A 23,840-nucleotide genomic window follows, 5' to 3' on the forward strand; every position below is an offset into this window, starting at 1 on the left:
TCCTGGACATGACCATTGGCTTAGCACCTGTTTGAAGTTACGATAGCACTGCAAACAGTGACTTATAATCAGTTCTCACACTTACAAACATTGGAAGTGTTCCTCTGGTCAAGTGATTGTTAATTGGGCACTCAGCAGCCAGCATCTATTTATGATAGTTGCCATGTCCCGGGATCACATTATTGCTATTTGTGACCTTCCTGGCTGACCTCTGACAAGTCAAATCAAGGAGGTGCAAGATTTGCTTAATGACCTTAGCAAAAGAAATAACAAAATTGGGCACTGGCATGTGGTGACATATGATTGCATTGCTTAGTAACAAAAGTTCCACTCCTTCTTGTAGTCGTATGTCAAGAACTACCTGCATTTTAAAACTGTATTACAGTATAAGTATAAGTAATACATGATTTGACCTTTCAAGACAATCAGTACCAAACACATAGGTTAAACAGTGCAAGTTGCAAGTTGTTGGAACGCATTTCACAAAAGCTCCATTCTGCTGCATTCTCAGTATATCGTTGAATTCCTAAGGGGGGAACATGCAATTAGTAGTCATCTTACAGCAAGCAAAGCAAGTACCATGGCCATTCATTAATCTGGTATATACACCCACAGACACAGAAAGAGAGGAAAAGGCACATTTATCTCATCAATCTTGTGCAGCTGGGAAATAAGCACCCCAATGCACTTGTAAAATTAAACAGCAGTGAAGGAAAATATACAAAATATACAAAAAGGTTTGTTGCGTGCCTCTCCTATTCAAATCAAGTGTGTTGGGGGCCAGAGAAATCTGATTATTATGGGGCTTTGAGAGGAAGTGTGGAGGAAAACATAATACTAAGAAGAGGTAGAATCAAGACCATAGTCCATCAAGACAGATATTCCCCACCCCAGTGAAAGTTAATTATACAATATAATGCAACACAGTGCTTGAATCTCTGCAAAGATCAAATCAAGAAGATTACGTCTACAGTACTTTTATCACACCCCATTTAAACAACCGTGGTAGAAGCTACCTTAAAACGTGACTGACGGTGAGGCGAGTTATCCTTTTAGTTTCCATTAGTAGCTCTACTACTTTACTTCCATTAGCAACTCTGTAATTAGCAAATATCTACAGTTATTAGTGAAAGATGTAAGGCAAAATATTGTACTGAGGGTCCACAACATTGGAAAGAATTAGGCTCTCCCCCTTTACAGAAATGCCTATTCAAATCTCTTCCATGCAACAACTTTTGATAATAATACTTTCCATTGGCAGCAACAGAGGCCATTTTATTCCTTCTGAAGAAACAATGTCTCATCTCCAAGACAGTTGGAGAGTGGCTTTAACAGTTGTCCTCTGAATGTTGGATTCCTTGAGAGAAGCCCTTGACAGCTTCTTTGAGAATCCAATCAACTAGATGGGGTATCGGACAGAGCACATTTATCCTTTAAGAGCCCCATGCCTAATCAATGTCAAATTTGTTTCATTTCAGAAATACACTCCGGATATTGGACAGCATGGAATAATTAAGTTATCATTGAGGAGTACTAGATCGCGCAATTGTCTTAAGTTATTCAATAACTACTGGTGTAAATGTTCTGGATTTTTATTTCTTACATCAGTTTCTCTGCGAAAGTATAAACACAGGCAATGAATAATTACACAATTATCTCCATTTAATAGATAAGTCACACAGCCTCTTGTCTAAGAGCTAACTCATACGACCTGGTGAATTTTTGACATGGCAACCTCCAACAGAACAGATCTCATTAGATGGAACCCAAATGAATGATTTCAGAATCCCTTCCAATTGGAAGAACATTGGCCTTCCTTTCCAGGAAAAACATATGAAGATGCCAATTTTATATGGATCTTCTTCAAGGCAGTCCTATTCATCTCTCATGTTTTAAATTGCATAAAATACAACGAAAGCCCTCCACCTCAAAAGTTTCAAATTCATCTTTGCACTCTTATCTCTTGTACTTGTTTTTTTGCAACCACAAAGTAAAAAACACCACCACAACGTAAAATAGATCCAACATAGCAAACAGAAGTAGACCTTGACTTACAACCGTAATTGAGCCCAAAATTTCTGTTGCTAAGTGAGACATCTGTTAACTGATTTTTTTTGCCCCATTTTTCAACCTTTTTTGTCACGGTTGTTAAGGGAATCATTGCAGTTGTTAAAATAGTTAAAACAGTTGTTAAGTGAATCTGGCTTCCCCATTGACTTTGCTTGTCAGAAGGTTACAAAAGGTGATCACATAATTTCAGGACATTGCAACCGTCATAAATATGAGTCAGTTGCCAAACGTCTGAATTTTGATCATATATGACCGTTGGGATGCTGCAAGAGTCATAAGTGTGAAAAATGATCTTAAGTCACTATTTTCAGTGCCGTTGTAACTTCGAATGGTTACTGAATGGACTGTTGTAAGTCGAAGGCTATCTGTACAATATTTGAGCTTCCCCAGATTGTTAATGAAACAATATTCCAATGATATTCCATAAATCTTACACAACTGATCGGGAAATACTATTTTTGTGACTTCTTGCTCTTATTTGTCCAGCCATGTCTGATTTGTTTTCCTGAATGAAAAGACTGGAGAGTAAAACAAAAAAGTTCAGGATCCAACACTTGAAACTGTATTCTGTTGTGGACTTGTCATCTCCAATCTTCTGTAGAAAAGAGCTAAGAAGCAACAATGCCTACTTTAATGATTTTCAAAAGAGAGTGATAAAAAGCAGGTGCTAATTTCAATTCCTTGAAATGCTTCATTGAAGATACTCTGAAGTATGCAAAGTCCTTATGGAGTTCTCCAAATTTGCAGATTAATGTATGTTAAAAGAGACATAACAGTCAATCTCAGATCAGATAATATTTTCCCAGAGAGAAAGTGTTCCTAAAAGCAGGAGTAACATGTGTGGATGTTTGTCTTTTGTCCTTTCATCACAGACTTTAAATAATGGCATCATGTTCATCACTAGAGAAAAAAAAGAAAGGGAACTATATTATACACATCAGCGGGAGCCGAAGTCACAGAATTATTAAATGAGATTAACAAATACGCAAAACTTTCTGGACCATCTTTTGTGCTGGGGAAAAAAAACCTTTAGATCTTCACAAATAAGCTGGGTTCTGTTGATCAAGACAGTGTTTTAAGGTTATTGCGATTGTATATAAATTAACAAGAGCACTTCATATGAATCATATAGACAGCATGATACAGTGCCTGGAGAAGAGACTGATCATATCATGTGAACACAGCCACTGTAATTCCTCATAATAAATCTGCTGCTGCTGATTTAAAATAATTTGGTGATCCCCAAAACATATCAACGGGACTGAATATTAAGCACTAGGCTGTGCAAGCAATTTTATTTGACAATGCTTCTTACTAAACTTGAGCACAAACATGAAATGCAATGAGTGATCTTGGTAATGTGAAAGAACACAAATAGTTCTCAGTTTGTAACTGCATTGCTTAACAACTTCACCTTTACTCAAGGCAGTGAATATATCCAACACACCTTCCTCCTCCTATTTTCCCCATAACAACCACCTGTGAGGGTGAGAGACTGACCCAAAATTGTCAGCTGGCTTTCATGGCTAAGACAGGACTTGAACTCACAATCTCCCACTTTCTAGCCTAGGGTCTTAATCACTGGAGCAAATTGATGATGAAAGATGATGAAAAAGTAACTTTGCAAACAGTCCTCACATTTATGAATTTTGCAGTCCTTTAAAACAAAGAAAAGCTGAAGGAAGTTCTTAAGCAGCCATGGTTTCACTTAATGATCGCCTCACTCAACAACCAAGATGCCAGTTCCAATTGTGCTCACTAAATGAGGACTACCTGTAATATATTCTCCCTGTTATGCGTGTACCCTTTGTCTATTCATTCCCATGGAATGCAGTTAAAATATACAAATAGAAGTAGAAATGGGGGACATTTATTCGATGGTTAGAAACAATGAAGGTGGAGAACAGGATATCTGGGCAAGGAACAAGCATCTTGTGATTTATTTACCAATACAGCTTGGTAAAATTCATACTGTAACTGAAAAGAGAACCTCCTGAAGTTAAAAAATAATTGAATTGTAAAGTTGTCCTGCATTTTGGCAGAACATTCCTCCCAGGAATAGAAATCTACAACTACGTCTGATGGTATGTGGTAACGGCTTTGGGAAACAGGAAGAAGAGCCACAGAGTGGACAACCGGTATGTAAAGGTTATCTCAGCCTATAGAAAGGCTGAGCGCCAAAGAACTGAGGCCTTTGAACTATGGTGCTGGAGAAGACTCCTGCGAGTCCCTTGGACTGCAAGGCGATCAAACCGGTCAGTCCTAGAGGAGATCAACCCTGATTGCTTTTTAGAAGGCCAGATCCTGAAGTTGAAACTCAAATACTTTGGCCACCTAATGAGAAGGAAGGACTCACTGGAGAAGAGCCTAATGCTGGGAAAGGTTGAGGGCAAGAGAAGAAGGGGACGACAGAGAATGAGGTGGCTGGATGGAGTCACTGAAGCAGTAGGCGTGAGCCTAAATGGACTCCAGAAGATGGTAGAGGACAGGAAGGCTTGGAGGAATGTTGTCCATGGGGTCATGATGGTTTGGACACAACTTTGCAGCTAACAACAAAAACAGCCTATAGAAGGGATGTCCGTGTGGATGGGAAGCATTTCAGAAGGGAGGATCCTGCCTAGCTTTCTGGAGAGCAAAAGGAAAGGAGGTGAGTTATTCTTGGTCTTGCAAGATTTTGTTAATCTTACAATAAAGCTTTTGGTTGTGCTTCTTGTGTAGACAACCACAACCACAGCCACAAAGCAAAAATAGTGTCCAATTTTACTGGAAGGAAAGAAATTGCTTCCTTTGTTATTCTATGCTTAAAAAATAAACCAACCAAGCTTGGTGAGCAAAATTCTGGAATTGGACAAGGGGAGCAAGGAAGCACAAAATGAGACTTCAGCTTCCTTCAAAGGATGAAGAAATGTTATTCTGCCTTAGGATCAGTTACGTGCTCAAGTATATGGCCCCATACTTTTGTGAACAGCAGCAGGAGGCAAAAGGTAGGGTCCAATCAAAGGCTGAAATAGTTCAAAAGACGGATGTTGCAGACCTCCTGGCCTCTACCCATGCTGAGCCAATGAAAGGAAGTAATCACAGAACAAACAAAAGAACTCTCATTGTTAGGAAAGGTTACAAAGGGTTTAGTACTATTACATTTCCTCCAGTGCAAGTGGGTGCTAGTCTTGCCCATCAGAGGGTTAAAAACATAAAGAGTTAAGAGGAAAGCAACCAGACAAATTACTAACATCCCGTCCTTAAATATTGCTATTTCATTAGGATGATGAGCCCAATCTTAGGGTTCATTGAGTCTTATTATTATTGGAGGGAAAAATCAAGATTCCACACCATTAGCAGCAGGGTGTAATACTGCGCCTGAGTTTACATTCAAATGCTGGAGAAGTATACCTGACAGAGAACGGCAGAATATGCAAAAGAATAATAATAAACTTCTTCTACCAGGTGAGATCACCGATCAATTTAGTTTTAAGATTTGCTTTGGGCTCAGTCTTTGGTATTATTTATCTGCTGACTTTAAGCAATTCAGTCAGTGGGTTTTATGGCTAAATGATGCTGACAGCCTGGGTTTGTGAAGGGCTTCGGCTTCTTCGTCTGATCTACCTTGTTGGGCTAACATGTCCGAAGTTACAGCTTCCATCCTCCTACCATTAGTTTCATTACTGAATTAGAAACATGGGGGTCAACCCTGCCAGCTTTGTATCGTCACATTCTCTGGCGCTCGAGCAGATTACATTCTTCCTCAAACCCTGCCCGGCATTACACTTAGTGAAAGATCAAAAATATTCATTCCAACGTACATGGTTCGATACTGCACACCTCTTTTTGTGTGGTAGATTCTGCATCCAATATAGCCAAAGGCGAGAAGTCCAAGAGTCAACACAATGCCACCGATGAAGCTGCTGGCACTGAAGCCCAATGAGTTGCCTTGAACTGCTGAAACATCTGTAATGGCTTTTTTTAAAAAAAAAAGAAAAAAGAAAAAAATTGTTCATATACTTTTGCTGAAGTATTAATTTTTCGTTTTTTTTCTAAGAGTGTATATTGTACAGCTCTTCCCTGCAAGTTTTTGTTCTTTTAATTCTTATTATGCATTACCATATTTCTTTTTAAGGACATGCAGCTAACGTTGGCTGATCTTGAGAAACTAAGTAGATTGGCTATGGTTAGTTACTTGATCAGGGGTTTACCAGGATACATTCTGTAGAAGAGAGTAGGAAGCTGAAAAAAAAACAACAACAACCAACTTCCTGGAAGAAACCACTGACAAATGCTTCTGAAATGTTATCGAGAAAACTGTATCTATGGAAGAAGCAGATGAACTCAAAAGACTCTTTATCTTACTTATCCTTATCCTTTAACACAGGGCTCTCCAAACTTGGTGACTTGTGGACTTGACTTGAATTCTGGGAGTTGAAGTCCACAAGTCTTATAGTTGCCAAGTTTGGTGTCCCCTGCTTTAACATGCAAATAAAATGAAATTGTTTGGTTGTAGGAACCTGTCTCAAGAGCCTATTCTTTACCACAGCTCAGACCAAGTTGGATTTTTCTTGGCTGACTTTTACAGCAGGAGTGGTCAATTGAGAACCTCTTTTCAATGTCTCCGGAGGACCTTCATACCACCGCTAAAGACTTGAGAGTCATTGTTTCTAATGATTCTGAAATGGGAATAACAACTGTATGAATGTTCTAGAATAGTATAGTTCAGTAAGAACTGGCCACCTACAAACTCGGGAAAACAGAAATGCTTGCTTGGTCTTGCCTATCTTGCTCTTTTGTTCACCCTGTCTTGCACATCACTCAGAAATATTAATGTTAACTTATGTTTTGGAGGATAATTCCTATAATATGTCAATCCCTTTCTTGTAATTGGAGCTGGCTGGCTTTAAATATTTGGAGAAGGATATCACACTACCTCTTAATCTTGTGCTCTCTATTCTACACATGTCCACCTTAAATGTTCCCTCAAAGAAATGCGATCTCTGGGTTTCACTCCATCTACAGACAATTATGATGAACTGAATAATGTGAGTTGCAAATACTATCTAGAATACTATCAACTAGGCAAGTGAAATGTCAGTACATACTTGTCACCAAAGCGGACGATGGCTTTGTTACAGGAACTGTAATGGTCTTGTGTGTCCCAGATTCAGTTGGTGAATGCTTTGTACTGGCAGGTACTATAGGTTTAATTGTTTGAGTGGTTATGGTAGGTTGTGCAGCAGGGGTAGTCTTGCTGGTGATTGTTGTGATCTTAGAAGTCTTGTCAGGATGAGCCGTGGTTTTCACTGATTTTTGGGTGGCATTAGTAACAGTCATGGTCTTTGCTGGTTTAGAAAAACATGTAAGGTTTGTAAATAATGCTTGTGTTACAGGATACATTTATTAATATATCAAAAGGTATAATAACAAAGATACGTGACTCTTATCATTTTTGGAATAGAAACATCACAGGAAGCTGCTAATTGAGCCATTTTGTGGGTGTTCCTAGATTTGGCCAGAAGTAAAAATGTTGGAACAGGGAATGGTATACAGTATTCAGAAGAAGTAATGGATCACCCCTTGAATGGCCAGATTTTTAAAGTCCCAAAGAAATATACAATATTCTCTTCTTAGAATGGCATGTTTTGAACTTCTGTAAATCAGAAAATGAAAGCTAATTTGGTATGTGTCTATGGCGATTCTCAGTCATCCAGGTATGGTTGTTCCAAAGGTGCTTTTCCAGGAGACAGGAAAGTACAGTTGCCTCCTGGAAAAGCACCTTTGGGACTAATTTGGTGTAGTGAGTTGAGACACCAGGCTAGAAACCAGGAGATTTGGAATTCTAGTCCCACCTTGGGCACAAAACCAGGTGGATGACCTTGAGCCAGTCACTTTCTCTCAGCCTAGGAAAGAGGCAATGGCAAACTACTTCTGAAAAACCTTGCCAAGAAAACCACATAGACTTGCCCAGGCAGTCTCTAATTGGACATGTCTGAACAGAAGAGGAAAAAAAACTGTAAAATACAACTTGAATTAAAAAGCAACAGCACTAATAGGGATAAAATAGCTTAAATACACCTTACCTTACACAGCAACAAATTACTTTGCTACCAAGATCAGATGCTACTCATTCCTTGATGTGGCTGGTTTATTCTATACTTGTACTTCCCTAGCAAGCAATAGCCACATTCTTCCTGATACAAATCATCAGGTCAGTTCCTAGCTTACCAATCATGAGAAAATACCCTTTCTTCCACAACTTGTGAAAAGTACATTCCATTCTTTGTTTTCATCTTGGCAAGCCAAGCATGCTGTGGAGATGTGAAATATTTAAGTTCCTTCCTATTCAATTTTTGCTGCAGTTACACTTTCACCATTTTGGGGACTGATAGCATTCATGTGGGTGTGATACACCAAAAACACACTATTCCTGAACCACACATTCTGGAGAACAGAAAATAAATATGACCTACCTCTACAATCGGGTCTTCAAACTTGGCCCTTTTATGACTCGTGGACTTCAACTCCCAGAATTCCTCAGCCAGCATGCCTGGCTGAGGAATTCTGGGAGTTGAAGTCCATGAGTCATAAAAGGGCCAAGTTTGAAGACCCCTGCTCTACATCCTGAATGGAAACCTGTGTTGTGTATTTCACGCCATTTATACACCAATGTATTGATTTATATTTTTTCTATCTATAATGATTTCTATGCTGATTTATTTATTGATTTATATATTGGGAAATTCCTGGAAATTTTAAATCTCCTTAGGCAATAGAGCTAATCCTCGACTTACATCCAGAATTGAGTCCTACATTTTCGTTGGTGAGATAGTTTAATGTGTTTTGCCACATTTTATGGATTTTCCTCCCACCCTTGTTGAGTGAATCTCTGCAGTTGTTAAGAACTTGTGAAGAACTCAAAGAGTTTTCCGGTTTTTAGCTTGATGCTTTTAACCACTACACCAAACTGGCTATCACACCTAGGTTCAAATTCCTATAAAATTACAAAGCTAATTACAAGATGTTGAGCCAGTTGCTTCCACTCAGACTAGAGTGGTACCCACTGAGATCTTGTGAGAATAAAATGTAGTAGGAGGGAATAAACCTTCTTAGACAGGAAAGGCAGCATGTATATGTCACAATTTAAAATAAATAGATCTTATCCCCTAATGAGACAGGCATAGAATAAGCTGTGAGAAATTTGTAACATCTTCTGCAGAAGAGTCTATGAGCCATCCAGAAAACCAGGGAAAAAGAGGAATGCAAATATTTATGTGCAGTCACCAGGACACTGCAGTTCATGTTTGGGTTTATGGAAGAGAAGGGATAAAACCATCTGCATCATTGTGGCTTGCAAATCTAGAGGAGTGTTTTCAAAAGGAAGCAGAATGCTCTCTGTAGAAACTCAACACATTAGAAAAAAATGTCCCAACTTAGGCTCAGCTTTTCATCTCCGCCACGTTTAATTATAATCACAGGGTAGGAGATAAGCAGAGTCTCCAAGAAGGGCAAATCCATCCCTCTTTTAAGTAATGACTTCAGTGTCAAACTTCCCTTACCCAAAGAAATTTAAATTTAAATTATCATTAAATAAAATCTCTTTCCCCCTTCCCCCAAACAATTCAAGAGTAGACACTCTTCAGAATTTGAAAGCATTTTGCATGTACATCTACAGCATGGCTGTCATGGGACAGTTGCCTATACACAAAACAGTCGATACATAACCTGAAATGATAGGAAATAAATGATAAATTTTCTTCATGCAAATAATCTATTCTGAATGTCTTTTCCTAAACACCTTTTATGCACGAAGTATCCAACTACCATTTTCTTTCATGAGTTATATTTTAATTTGAAATTTTAAAAAAACAACAGTGCTGAGGTCAGAATTGTTATTTGAATAAGGGAAAAGAGGGCATCAAAACATATTGGTCAGTTATAGAAATGCTCTGGGGATTTTTGCAGCAGCCTACATAAACGGAAGTTGTGGAGAATGGTTATCTTTAGCACCTTGTAAAGAAATCAGCTGTGGTTTCAAAGTTTAAACTGAAACTTCCTGAAACAAGCCTAACTCGTCTGTTTTTCTTGTCATTTGGAGAGCTATTGTCCCAGATATCATTTAAAGACAATATTAATTATGGGCAAAAGGATCAAGGCATTTGCTTGGTGAATACTTACCTCATGACATGATCCTTTTGTGAAGCATGTATGAAATATAGGAACAGATGCAATAATTGTGTAGATCACTTCTTGAAATGTTGATAAACAAGGCATGCCACCACTTTTTTTTCCTTTTGTAGCATGTGATTTTTAAAAATGAGATAATCATCTTGTTCTTTTTCCTACTGCATTATAGAACTACCTAAATTTAACATTTTCACCACTTTTAATATAAACACAAGGTGCTATTTTTGAGTAGGTGACTGAAATTGATTTGGAGAAGCTTTCACATTTATGTTTCCACTTGTTTTATTGTGAAATTGGAAATTGTCCTCTCCTCTCCCCCCCCCCCCGCACTCCTCCATAACACATAGATTCCATCGTGAAGCATGACAGAAACAGAGATTGAAGGGAAATTCTTAGGCAGGATGGAAACAGAAAGAAAATATTCTGATGGTTAATGACACCCACCACTTAACCAAAAACCAAATAAGCCTAAATATACTTCATGAACTGCAACCAATGCATGTATAGGAAAAGAGGCAGAAATATGTTCTGATTATGTTACTTAGTTAGATAATAAAACCTCTGCAAGAAATAAGCAAGTTCTGAGAGCACCAAGGACCCCAACAGCTCATCAAGTCTTATTTCCCGATTTGCATTCAGCATAAGCTACAAAAGAATCGAGATACCAAACGTTGGTGTATAAGGTCAATCTCTGACAAATGCAATCTCCATTCTTGAATTTTCCTTCAAGTCCATCCTGACTCCTGGTGACTCTATGGACAAGACCATGTGGTTTTCAGTTTGCCATTGGCCCTTTCTAGGACTGTGAGTGTGCCAAAATCACCCAGGTGACTTTCATGCCTAAGGTAAGACTAAAATCATAGTCTCTCTATTCTTAGTCTAGTTCCTTAACTATTAATCCAAACACACATAACATTATTTCGCTCTCATTCTGAATTTGCGTAGGCAAAAGGCAGGAAGCTATAATAAAGTCCTATTTCCTTCATCTTCACTGTGATGTACAAAAAATTGGAATTCAGAGTACAGAACATGTGGACCTCCAGAAATGTCTAAACGTACAATGCTCAGAACCCTCAGAAGCATAGAAATTATGTTCTTCTGTGATTCTCTGTAACATAATTCTTTTCATTCGGTTTGAAGCATCTTCCACTGCTTTACATCCACTAATTTTCTAATAGGGAGATTAATATAAGGCTTTCTTTTCCTGCAGTCATTCTAGTTTCACTTCAATTATTCTTTTTGTTTCATGCTATTTTTTCCAAGATATATTCTTGACACTACCCAATAACTGTGACCAACCTCTCATTACACTTGTACCCTAGTTGTCTCAATCTTCTTCATCATCAGTAATCACATCAGTCATGGTTTTAGACCACGGGTCTTCAAACTTGGTCCTTTTATGACTTGTGGACTTCAAGTCATAAAAGGACCAGGTTTGAAGACCCCTGCTTTAGACTTACACAGTATTTAGTACTTCACCACGCCTGAAGTCAGGATTCAATAAATAGCTTTGCAGATTTTGTTAGTAATAGGCTGGGAGAGAAAAGGGTGGCACAAAGATTGAGAGCCACTTTTCACAAGCCCTCAGAATTCTCAGCAGTATCTATGCCAGAAAGAGAACTGTGGAAGTTCATAATCTAGAACAGCGGTTCTCAATCTTTTCTTCACCGTGGACCTCCTTTAAATACCTTTTGTGGTCATGGACCAGGGCCACGGACCCCAAGACATAACTCAAGATTTCAATTATAGTATTTTTTCAAGGCTTTGCGGATCCTCTGGGATGGCATCATGGCTACTCAGAGGTCCACGGATCCCAGGTTGAGGACCACTGATCTAGAGGCTGGAACCAGCAAAGGAGACACCAATGGGAAGAGGAACAAAGTGAGAGAGCATAAAAGGGGAATTCTGGATGTGGAGAGAGAAAAGGTAGTACAGGTAGCCCTTGACTGATGACCAAAACTGAAGCCCAAATTTATTTGTTAAACCAGACAGTTGTTAAATGAGGTTTGCTCCATTTTACAACTTTTCTTGCAGAATTGTTAAGTGCATCATTGCAGTTGTTAAGTTGGTTGTTAAGTGAATCTGGCTTCTCCATTGACTTTGCTTGTCAGAAGTCCACAAAAGGTGATCGCATGACCCCTGGGACAGTGCGATCGTCATAAATTATGAACCAGTTGCCAAGCATCCGAATTTTGATCAGGTGATCATGCAGACGCTGCAATGGTCGTAAGTGTGAAAAAAGGTCATAAGTCACTTTTTTCACAGCCGTTGTAACTTTGAACGGTCATTAAACGAATGGTTGTAAGTCAAGGACTACCTATATAGGGAAGATGCGTATGCTTGTTATGCTGCCCTTAAGATAGTTTGGGTGCTATCACGGCTTCTATAAATAGTTGTTTGGAGGAATATGCTTGTTATTTGACAGATGAGTCCAATTAGGCCTACAGAAAACAACAACAACACCCTTTTTTTCTCTCAGATGCCGTCATTTTGCTCCAGGAAATAAAGCTAGAAAACCAGAAAGATCAGAAAGTGCCTCTATTAACTCATGGGTTCAAGCTTTTGTCTCTCTCTCTCTCTCTCTGATAGCTTGTAAGCAAACTTCCAGCCAGGCAGATAGCAACAGCAGCCTATATACCTCCACTTCTAGGCCTCACATGCAGATCCTACCAAGTATATAATACTCAAGCATGATTACAGGGTTACTGGTAGCATTAGGACTTAACTTCTTCCCTAAAGCTGTAGCATTACCTAGAACAGTTACTGAACCTCGATGTCTTTAAGATGTGTGGACTTCCAACGCTCAGCTTCCCCCACTAGCTGGGGCAATTCTGAGAGTTGAAGTCTACACATCTTAAAAGTCTCTGAGGTTGAGAAATGCTGTTCTAGAAAGTCATACTCAATTTCCATTACTTTTTTCCCCCAGGAATTATTCTCCATTCTGAAAGAACAGTAATCAGTGACAGACTTCCCTTTTTTAGCTCTTGAAAACCAGTGCAGTGGTTGAGAGGCCCTTTGCTCATACATCCAAGATAAAAGCCATAGACTTTGAATCTCAATCTTTCAATTGAAAAAAAAAAGACAGAGAGAACATAACATTCTGTCACATGACCTGTTCTGAAGAAGAAAAACGAAATCACCCTGAATGGTGGCACTCTTTTCCAGGTGTGATTATTCATAACATATTTGATTTGGGGGAAAAAGTGGGAAAAGAAGAATTTAAATTTGTTTTGAAGAGGGTTTGCAGAACAAAGCAGTGTAAGAAGGAGGTTTACCTGTTGTTGTTGTTGTAGAGTTTAAATGGGCAGCAGATGTATTGGTGACAGTTCCCGCTACGGACCCTGAAATAAAACAGATACATATCAAGTAATTTGTGCAATGTTTCCAGTCTCTTCTTAAATACTTCCAGTGTTGGAGCATTCACAACTTCTGGAGGCAGGTTGTTCCACTGATTAATTGTTTTAACTGTCAGGAAATTTCTCTTTAGTTCTAGGTTGCTTCTCTCCTTGATTAGTTTCCATCGGTTGCTTCTTGTCCTGCCTTCAAGTGCTTTGAAGAATAGTTTGATTCCCTCTTCTTTATGGCAACCCCTGAGATATTGGAACACTGCTATCATGTCACCCCTAGTCCTTCTCCTCGTTAAACTAGACATACCCAAGTCCAGCAACAGTTCTTTATATATTTTAGCCTCCAGTCCCCTAATCATCTTTGTTGCTCTTCTCTGGACTCTTTCTAGAGTCTCAACATCTTTTTTACATTGTGGTGACCAAAACTGGATGCAGTATTCCAAGTGTGGTCTTACCAAGGCATTGTAAAGTGGTATTAACACTTCCCAATATCTTGATTCTATCACTCTGTTAATGCAGCCTAGCACTGTGTTGGTTTTTTTTGGCAGCTGCAGCTCTCTGCTGGCTCATATTTGATTGTCCACTAGGACTCTGAGATCCCTCTTATAGTTACTACTACTGAGCAAGGTATCACTTATATTGTACCTGTTTGTTCACTAAGGTTTCCTATCAGCTCTGATGTTGCTTCTGAATGGCTGATACTGCCTTTGAGGGAGCAGGTCTGTAACTTTCAGGTCTTCTAGGACTCATTAATACCATTAGATGGGCAGGTGAAAACCATAGTCAGGAAGGACTTTGCTGGTGCACTAATGACAGACCTGCCTGAAGCAAGAGGATCTTGCAGAAGTAACTCTCAGCACTACTTGCCTAGACAACTAGAATGTGTTCTGCATGGCCTTTAAAGATCAATACAAGAGAATATTTTTAGCTCAGGGTTGAATTGTGGAGTCCTTGGTGCTCTCTGTGTTTGGTTGCTTTCTTGCAAATGTTTCATTACCGAACTAGGGATAACTTGCAGACATTTCACTATCCAATTAGGAGTACTTGAGAAACTGAGCATCTAGACCAGGCTAAATCCAACACTACTCTGAACACTAAAGAATTCCTGGAAGTGTGGAACTCACACATATCAGCCATCAACAGGCACATAGAGATAAGTGACATTTGCATACCACTCAAAAAACAATTACTAACTAAAATGGAAACAAAAAGACCAAAATATCTGTAATATCTGTTGTAATTAACATCTAGATAAACAGAGATTAACATCAGGATTAATACCAGACCAACAATCAAGCATTAAATAATACCCTAATCAAGGAACTACCAATGCAGACAATCAATCATTAAAGAGCCTAATCAAGGAACTACCAAGAAGAAAACTAGACTCCTACCAACACTGATAGGGCAAGCCACTTGTACATAAACAGAGAGTAAACTTTATTTCCCTCTAGCACTGCTGATGTTATCTATTTGGGTAATGAAATGTCGGCCAGAAAACAACCAAGCTCAGAGAACACCAAGGACTTCATTTTGAGCCTCAACAGGAAACTGAAGTTCATGCAAATTGCAATGGCCCACGTGCTAACTGACATGAAATGCCATCAACATATTTCACCTATGAGGCCCTGTATTGGTTACCAATAGGTTTTAGGGTACAAATTTAAATACTGTTTTTAATCTATAAAATAGATGCCTTCAACTAGAATTGACCCATATGATACAAATGTAATGATAACAATTATTTCTATGGGAAGTCAGCCCACCCCAGAGAAAGAAATATTTTGTGGAAATATTAAAAAGGCAGAATGTATTTCCCAAAGGAATAATGAAGAAAGAAAATCTTAAAAGGCAGAACTACCTTTCTCTCTCCCCCAGCCAGAAACTCAGAGGCCAGGTCTGTAGAAATGCAGATTTGATAACTGCATTGAGAAAGACTCAAGCCTCATTCATGAGCAAACACTACCTACAGAAATCCATTCAAGGCAGGATCTTTCGAAATCCCTTGGAGCAAGATTTGATAGCTAACCAGCAGAATGATAGGATTAGAACAAACAACCTTTCACCACCAAAAATGCAACACATAGCTATATCAGCCACAGCCCAGGGAAGAGGACATGACCTTTAGGACATAGTAGGATTAACCCACCACCATCAGAATACAAAAAGGGCACACTCAGGCTCAGGTTAAAGTTCATCCCACAGGAACAGCTCCAAACACAAAAGCCCAAGAAGGTATAAAAACCCACCACTCCCAGCACCATATGGTGAGCCACTCCAGAAACATGCTGCTGTCACTGAAATCAGAAGTCAGAAATGTTCTTCTGCCATGGCCCCCTGGAAATTAGTCTTGACCTAAACCTGGTGGAGCAATTGGTAACAAAATAGAGTGGGAATAATCTGTTTTTTAAACTAGTTAGATCAGGCATGTCAAACACAAGGCCCGTGGGCCAGATGCGCCCAACGCAGGCTATGCCCACCCCCTCTCCCCACAAGGTAAAAAACATCCTGATACATCACAATACAGCCTGCGACACGATTGGGCTTGACACCCCTGAGTGAGATAATATCATAGTAACATTGTACATTTCATATCCTTGGGTTGAATTTTTATTGATTTTATTATTATATTCACGATGTAATAATATTGCACCTATTGTGAATGTTTTACCATTTAATGCTGCACAGAGAAGTATGACTGCCGTGAAAAAATCTAATAAATACATAAATGTAAGAAGGATGTAAAGAATTCTCTCAAATGAAAAAAAGTGCAGGTTGTCCCCATTGTTCAACTGAGCTACAAATATTCTTTTTATCAACATAGGAACTGGGATGTATTAAGTCTTCTGTAACACTGAATGATGGAATTTGTCTGCTAGAATCTAGTGTCATAACAGTTGGAGCTTGTGGTAGCTTATAAACAATGGTAGAATTCATTTTTCACAACTCCTTTCCATTAAGATTTTTGTAGTCTGTGTCATGTTACTAGGATGGTGATATGATGAACTATTATCTACCTAACTTCCACCACCATCCATCAATTTCTCAGGATTATTCTGAAGTCAGAATTTGCACAACCAAAGAGAGAAAGGGTGGAGGGAGATTTTTTTTGAATGCCATATACATTATCAGAGATGCCTAAAGAAGGGTGGTTAGAAATTAAGTTTAATTTCTATGTAGCCTAAAGCAGTGAGACATTAATAGGCTGCTAATGTTCTGGGATAATGTTTCAGAATTAAGCTAAGATGTATGAGTGTATGAGACAAGATGGAAAAAAACTCCTTAGTTTGTGTAGAATGAGGAATTTGAGAACCCAATTTTTTAAAAAAACCCAACAAACACTGGAAACAATGGATAAAAAGTTATAGAAGAGTGGCCAAATCCAACTTAGCTAATGACAAAGTTTCTGTTGTTACTGCTTACAGATGGTCCTCAACATATGATCGTAATGGAACCTGCCCATTACAGTCGTATGTTGTGACCAATCCAATTTTATGACCTGTTTTGCAGTGATCATTAAATGAACGGTTGTTTAAGCAAACTCATTGTTCACTATAGCGTGGTTTTGCTAAAAACTGAAAGTAACTTGCAGTAAAATGGTTACTAAGCGACTCATCATAAGTTGAGGACTACTTGTACTAGCAAGTTATAAGTTATAAGATCTTGGATAAGGCTGGTGTATTTGTTACTTTAGAATGCAGCCCTTCCTTTTTGTATATTATCCGTTTTATGTTTGTTATATTCTTTAGTTCAGTATTTCTCAACCTTGGCAACTTTAAGGTGTCTGGACTTCAACTCCCAGAATTCCAGTTAGCAGCATGGTATAGGTTGCACAAATCTTCAGCTACAGAAAGCACAGTGGTTCAAATGTTGTGATTAATGTTTATTTCAATGCTAGCAGACAAGCCTCTCGTGTCACACTGAGTCTCTACATTTTTCCCATGGCTGATAAAGCACAGGCTTCTCTCACGCGTGCATATTCTAAAAGCTAAGGCAGAAAGCTTAGACTGTTTTTTAAAATCCTTTCCAACAAAGTCTGCATATCACAAACGAAATTTTAGAAATCTATCAAGAGATTTGTGGTTCAGATAGCAATAGCACTTAGACTTAAATACCACTTCACAGAGTCGGTATATTGCCCTCAAAAATCTGAGTCCTCATTCTACCGACCTTGGAAAGATGGAAGGCTGAGTCAACTTTGAGCCAGTGAGAATCGAACTGCTGAACTGCTGGCAGTCAGCAAAAGTAGCCTGCAGTACTGCATTCTAACCACTGCGCCACCACAGCTCTTAATCAACAATCAACCTGATGAACCTTAATTTACCAGACCAAATACAATCTTGCGTCCCATTTTTAAACCATGATTTCTGCTGCCTTTTGAACTAGAAATTATCCACAGACATTTCTTTCGGGTCTGTGAGGTACATCGGATCAAAAACCCCACTCCACATGAAGATTGTATCTCAGTTAAACTGAAATAGGCTATAGGAACAGAATCTCGAAAGTCTGCTTGTGTTTAAACTTCCTTGTTTCTTATATTCCAATTGAGTCAGGGTGGAGCCAGCTTGATGCCTGATACCATCGCTTTTCTCAGAACTTAAAAAATGCTTCTGCCTTGTTTCTCTAACAGTTTTTGAATATTCCAAGTGGCACTCTTGATGGGTCTCTAGTATTTCTTAGTTCAGATACTATTCAAAATGAGGTCTGCAAATTGTTATGACTTCGGACTATGGTAAATTTTAGCAAGCCCGATTATGCAATTGGAAATAATAATCATGCAGACACATTGCCCAACTGGAAATGGACACATTGCCCAACTGGAAATGGAAGTGAGACAGCAGAAAAGCAATAAAAACACAACTGCTTGATTCTTCTACACAGCAATCCTTCTAATATCTGCCATCAGCTATCAAATTTCAATATTTAAAATGACAGAAGAGAAAAATCTTAATTGCCTGATGTTTCCACCTAGTGTTTGACATGTGATCTTCAGCATGACACTCAAAGAAGAGATGCAGCCCTTGGACCACAAAAGATTGTGTGTTTGCATCCTACAATATTTTCCTAAAGCAGAAGGCAGTCTCGCCTGTTTTGCTGCCAGCTGTGAGATAGTTTCCATTAGTCTTAGCCAACCAGATAGTCTGTATGGAAAAACAACAACACAACATTCATACAGTTTCTGTCAATGGTAGCAATATAATTCAAATATCAAATTGCAAGAATAAGACATAAGCTTCCTTGCCGGATATCAAAAAGAGAGGTTGATGTTTGCCCCTTCTCTTGAAGATATACTGGCTTGATTTCATGTTTATTTTGTGCCATCCTACTCAAGATGCTAGTCCCAATGCATAAGCAACTGTCGTCTTCAAGAACTGTATGTTAAACTAATATACAGTTAAAACCAATGAAACTAATCAAGGAAAGAAACAATTTGGAATTAAGGAGAAACTTCCTAACTTTGAGAACAATTAACCAGTGGAACAGCTTGCCTCCAGAAGTTGCGGGTGCTTCATCATTGGAGGTTTTGAAGAAGAGCCACTTGTATCAAATTGTTTAGGGTCTCCTACTTGAGCAGGGGGTTGGACTAGAAAACCCCCAAGGTCACTTCCAGCTAGGCTGTCTGGGGAATTCTGGGAGTTGAAGTCCAAACATCTTAAAGTTGCTAAGGTTGAGAACACTGCACTAGTGATCAATGTGCATATGATGCATTGTGCAAAACCATCTCCTAAGCCAGCCTGAGCTCAGTAGGACTTACTTCTCAGAAACTATGCATTTTATTGCACTCAAGCCCAACCTTACTTTTTTAAAAATTATATTTTCTTTAATCTTCAAAACGAGAGCCCCCTTGGAAGCAATCTGCATACCTGACTTTCCCCATTGCCTTGCATGTTGTGAATGTTCTTTTTAGTTTATTTATTAAATGTATATGCCACCCACTTCATTGTTGAGCAACTCCAGAAATTTCTTAGAATGACCTGCTTTTTCACTTTTATTATTATTATTAATCCCATTTATATCCCGCCCTTCTCCGAAGACTCAGGGCGGCTTACAGTCTAAAGCACAAATCAATGTGCTTAGCAATAGCCTTCATTCTATGTATATGCCTGCTTATTAGGGCTTTCGGCCCCCCGCAAGCGGCATTATTACTAAGTCAGCTTATTGCCCCCAACAATCTTTGAGTCTTCAGCCAAATACCTTTGATCTGCAGGCCGTTTGTGGTCCTCTAAAGAGTGGGCTGGCACCTGTACACAAGAGCAGTAAAGACCCTAAGCCACTGTCCCATCTCTCTAATTCAGACCTTCCAAATAACATAGATTCCTTCCACACATTTGTGGCAAACCCATCAAGTTAGCCGAGGCTGCTTGCCCAATATTTCTGCCCAACACATAAAACAAGAATTGTGGCTTCCCGCTTGCTCCTCCCAAACTGTCAACCCATCATTACCATCAGCTTGACCAGAGGCCTCCAACCTTGACAACTTTAAGACTTGTGGACTTCAACTCCCAGAATTCTGCAGCGCACGTCTTAAAGTTGCCATGTTTGGGGCCTCTGAGCTTGATAGGCCAGATTCTGATCCTTTGCTGCCCGCTAGGTCTTTCTTTCTTTCTTTCTTTCTTTCTTTCTTTCTTTCTTTCTTTCTTTCTTTCTCTTCCTTCCTTTTTCTTCTTCCTTCCTTTCTTTCTTTTCCTCCTTCCTTCCTTCCTTTCTTTCCTTCCTTCCTTCCCTCAATCCTCTCATCTTTTATTGCCTAATGTCCATTTGGAGAAAATACACTGACAGAGAGAACAGGATATATATGAATATACAGTATTTGTATATATGCAGCACATTTACTTCTTACTGCCACATACAGCTTCCTGCATGTTTGCAGGATATGCTTTCCACAGCTCAAAAAAGGTTTATTCAAATTTGAGCATGGCTGATTGGATTACCAGTCAGGCGTAGATTTATAGCCTTACTTGGGAGAAGCAAGTTGTCTAGCAATGGATGAGGCTCGCTTCTTTGTCTGTGTTTTGACTCAATATGGCAAGTTCTGTTCACGGTTTGTTTTGATTTTAGGAAGATTACCCTCCACCACAGTCAGTGCAATCACAGAAAAGGCAAAACAGAATATTGCAGCGTTCCAACGCCTTTCAAATTATGCTGCAGTAATTACGATACATATAACTTTGTTAACAAATGAACAGTGCAAATACCCTAGCATTGGAAAAATAATAATAAAGAGTACAACGCTGCAGAACTATGAGCATTTACAAGAGACAATGAGAGTTCCAGAACAAAATTAGTTAACTGTACAAAAGACAGCTTCTAGAGAAAACAGAACAGTCTCTTTTGATAAATGGGCTTGAAAGAAAACTTTACAATGTGGTAGGTACATTTTTTTCCTGTTCCAATCAGCCGTAGCTCTCTTCCTCTAGTTCCACCCCCCATTCCCACCTGTCTTTCCAGTTTCCTTCCAAACAAGCCACCAGCATTCCTAGGTCAATGTTCATGTAATCCCTGGATTGCTCCATCAGTTGGCCTTTCCCCCTCCCTCTCCAATATAATTTTTGCAAACTTCAGGACATTTTGAACCAGTGTTTTTCAAATTTGGCTACTTGGAAGATGGGGGAGACTTCAACTGCCAGCAACTTGAGCTGGGGGATTGTGGGAGTTGAAGTCCTCACATCTTCAAGTCGCCAAGTTTGAAAAACACATAACGATCAAGTTGCATTTTGTTTCTCTCCCCTCCACCACCCCCGTGTTATTATTTTAAAATCAGTCAATAAACAGAAAGTTTGGAAAAAAGATGGGTTTAAAGGAGGGATAGACAATCTAATGCAGGGGTGTCAAACTCAATTTCATTGAGGGCCACATCAGCATTGTGGTTGCCCTGGGGGGGGGGAATGGCCAGGGTGGGCACGGCCTACTGGGTGGGCGCAGCTGGAGTGCGTATGGCCTACTGGGTGGGCGTGGCCAGCTCTACATCATTGGCATCAAGGGTGCCTATGGGTGTCTGGGCAGGAGTGGGAGAGATCTGGGGGTCTCTGGCAGAAGGAGGGTCTCTGGGCCAGGGCCAAGGCAGCGGGGACCGTTCCCTCACTGTTTCCAGGATGGCTTTGGGGGCCACATGAAACCACTTCGCGGGCCAGATCTGGCCCCGGGGCCTTGTGTTTGACATGTCTGATCTAATGGGTTCTGCCTTCCCTTAAGAAAAAAAAAGGAACCATCTGTCCATAACCTGCCCTACCTATCCATGGGTCTATAGTATTTATTTTATTTAGACCTCATTTTTAACCAGGAGTTCAAAGCAACATACAGGGGAAGGGGCTCTCTGTTAACCTGACAACGAAACCCTGAGAGAAGGTTGGGATGAGAGCGAGTAGATGGCCTCAAGTCGCCTACTGAGCTTCCACAGTTCACTTCGGATCACCCCAGACCGGATCCAACCCTTTCCACCCAACACACGCGTGCGCCCAGAAGAATTGCTGGCCCCTTTTCCAGCGCAGGCATGTTTGACTCCCGAGTTGAAACTGGGTTTTTGGCACGTCTGCGAAGGAGCGAAGGGACCGCGAGCCACATGGGTCTCCCTTGCTCCAGAAAGAGCAACTCCAAGAATCCTTTGGAATCCGACCATCGGCAACTGGGAGAGTCGCCTCGGATTCCGCCCCCCCTCTGTCTCCCCAAAATCTGGCGGAGTTGGGGGGTGGGGGAAACGATGGGAAGGCGCCGTCCTCGGAGAGCCACGAGTTGGGGAGACGCGGAAGGAGAGGAAGAGAGAAAGTGTTTGTGGAAGGGGGGGGGAAGAACCCCTTATCGCTTCCCGGGGGGGGGTGCATTTCCTGGGATCACCTACCCGAAACGGCAGAAAGGCAGAAAGGGCCAAGGAGCACCAGCAAGGGCAGCAACAGGTTCATGGTGGCCTCGGCGGGAAAGTTCCTCCCAACAGCTGGAATCCGGAGCCTCGATCACCCCCCACCCCAGCTGTGAGCGCCAAGCAAAGATTACTACCCAGTTTACTCCTCCGCGCGCCACTTCCCCTTCGGAAGGCTCAAGAAGGCGCGGCTGCTCCGGTTAGGAGCCCGGGGCGAGCTTCCCACGTGACGCAGGCAAAGGAGGCGGGACGGCAGGTCCCCATTTGGGCAAGGGGTCCCGGACAATCGCCCTCGGCTCTGTGGGTTAGAAGCCCCTGGATGGGCTGGCGGGGTTTGCTTTGCACCCTTCGTAGGGGAGACTTTCCCCCCCTTTCCCCCCCTACAGCCCTGGTTATCTTGGCAGCCTAAAGTGGGCGCGCCAGTGGTGCCCAAATCCAGGAGCGATTCCCGAAAGTCAAGGCACGCCTCCACGTGCAAGCAGCCCGCTTCCCCCGCCACCCTGGATCCTGCCTGGCGGGGTTATGGCGGCTCCCTGGGAAGTTTGAACTTGTCCAAAACAAGTCCCAAATTCCCTTTCGTTTCTGCGTGCGTTGTGGGACGAGAACGTCAGAAAACAGAAATAAGAAGAGCCGGTAGGGGCCTGGCAGATCTTCTCGTCCAACCCCCCCCCCCGCTCGAGCATTTTAGACAAATTGATTCAAATCCAGGAGGATCCCATTTTAAGTCTCTAGCGGAGATTCTTCTCTTCGCTGCTTTCCCTTTTTTTAAAAAAAAATCACTTTTTTTAAACCCTACACGCTCCAAGCGATTGAACAGAGTGGCCCATGTCTAGTGACTTATGCGTGGAGGAACGTTGTCCATGGGGTCACGATGGGTCGGACACGACTTCGCAAGTAACTAACAACATGCCACAAAGAAGAGGGAGTCACGCTATTCTCCAAAGCACCTGAAGGCAGGACAAGAAGCAACGGATGGAAACTAGTCAAGGAGAGAAGTAACCTAGAACTAAGGAGAAACTTCCTGACAGTTAAAACAATTAACCAGTGGAACAACCTGCCTCCAGAAGTTGTGAATGCTCCAACACTGGAAGTTTTTAAAAAGAGACTGGACAGCCATTTGTCTGAAATGATATAGGGCTTCCTGCCTGAGCAGGGGGTTGGACTAGATGACCTCCAAGGTCCCTAACAACAACTTCTTCTTCTTCTTCTTCTTCTTCTTCTTCTTCTTCTTCTTCTTCTTCTTCTTCTTCTTCTTCTTCTTCTTCTTCTTCTTCTTCTTCTTCTTCTTCTTCTTCTTCTTCTTCTTCTTCTTCTTCTTCTTCTTCTTCTTCTTCTTCTTCTTCTTCTTCTTCTTCTTCTTCTTCTTCTTCTTCTTCTTCTTCTTCCTTTGTTCCTGTGAC

General features: G+C 40.6%; 1 protein-coding gene across 1 annotated transcript; it reads right to left on the reverse strand.

Moving 5' to 3' along the window:
* Positions 1 to 1,576: 1,576 nt before the first annotated feature.
* On the reverse strand, positions 1,577 to 22,713 carry TMEM123 (transmembrane protein 123). Its single transcript, XM_081326221.1, has 5 exons — positions 22,423 to 22,713; positions 13,515 to 13,580; positions 7,158 to 7,397; positions 5,871 to 6,024; positions 1,577 to 2,970 (listed from the first exon to the last, which is right to left on the reverse strand). Exons 1-5 carry the CDS (start codon positions 22,481 to 22,483, stop codon positions 2,946 to 2,948), a joined length of 546 nt encoding a protein of 181 aa, XP_081182347.1. The 5' UTR covers positions 22,484 to 22,713; the 3' UTR covers positions 1,577 to 2,945.
* Between the last annotated feature and the right edge of the window lie 1,127 nt (positions 22,714 to 23,840).

The sequence above is a fragment of the Vipera berus genome (genome assembly GCF_964194415.1).
Source record: "Vipera berus genome assembly, chromosome: 4".
In the NCBI taxonomy this organism is placed as follows: Eukaryota; Metazoa; Chordata; class Lepidosauria; order Squamata; family Viperidae; genus Vipera; species Vipera berus.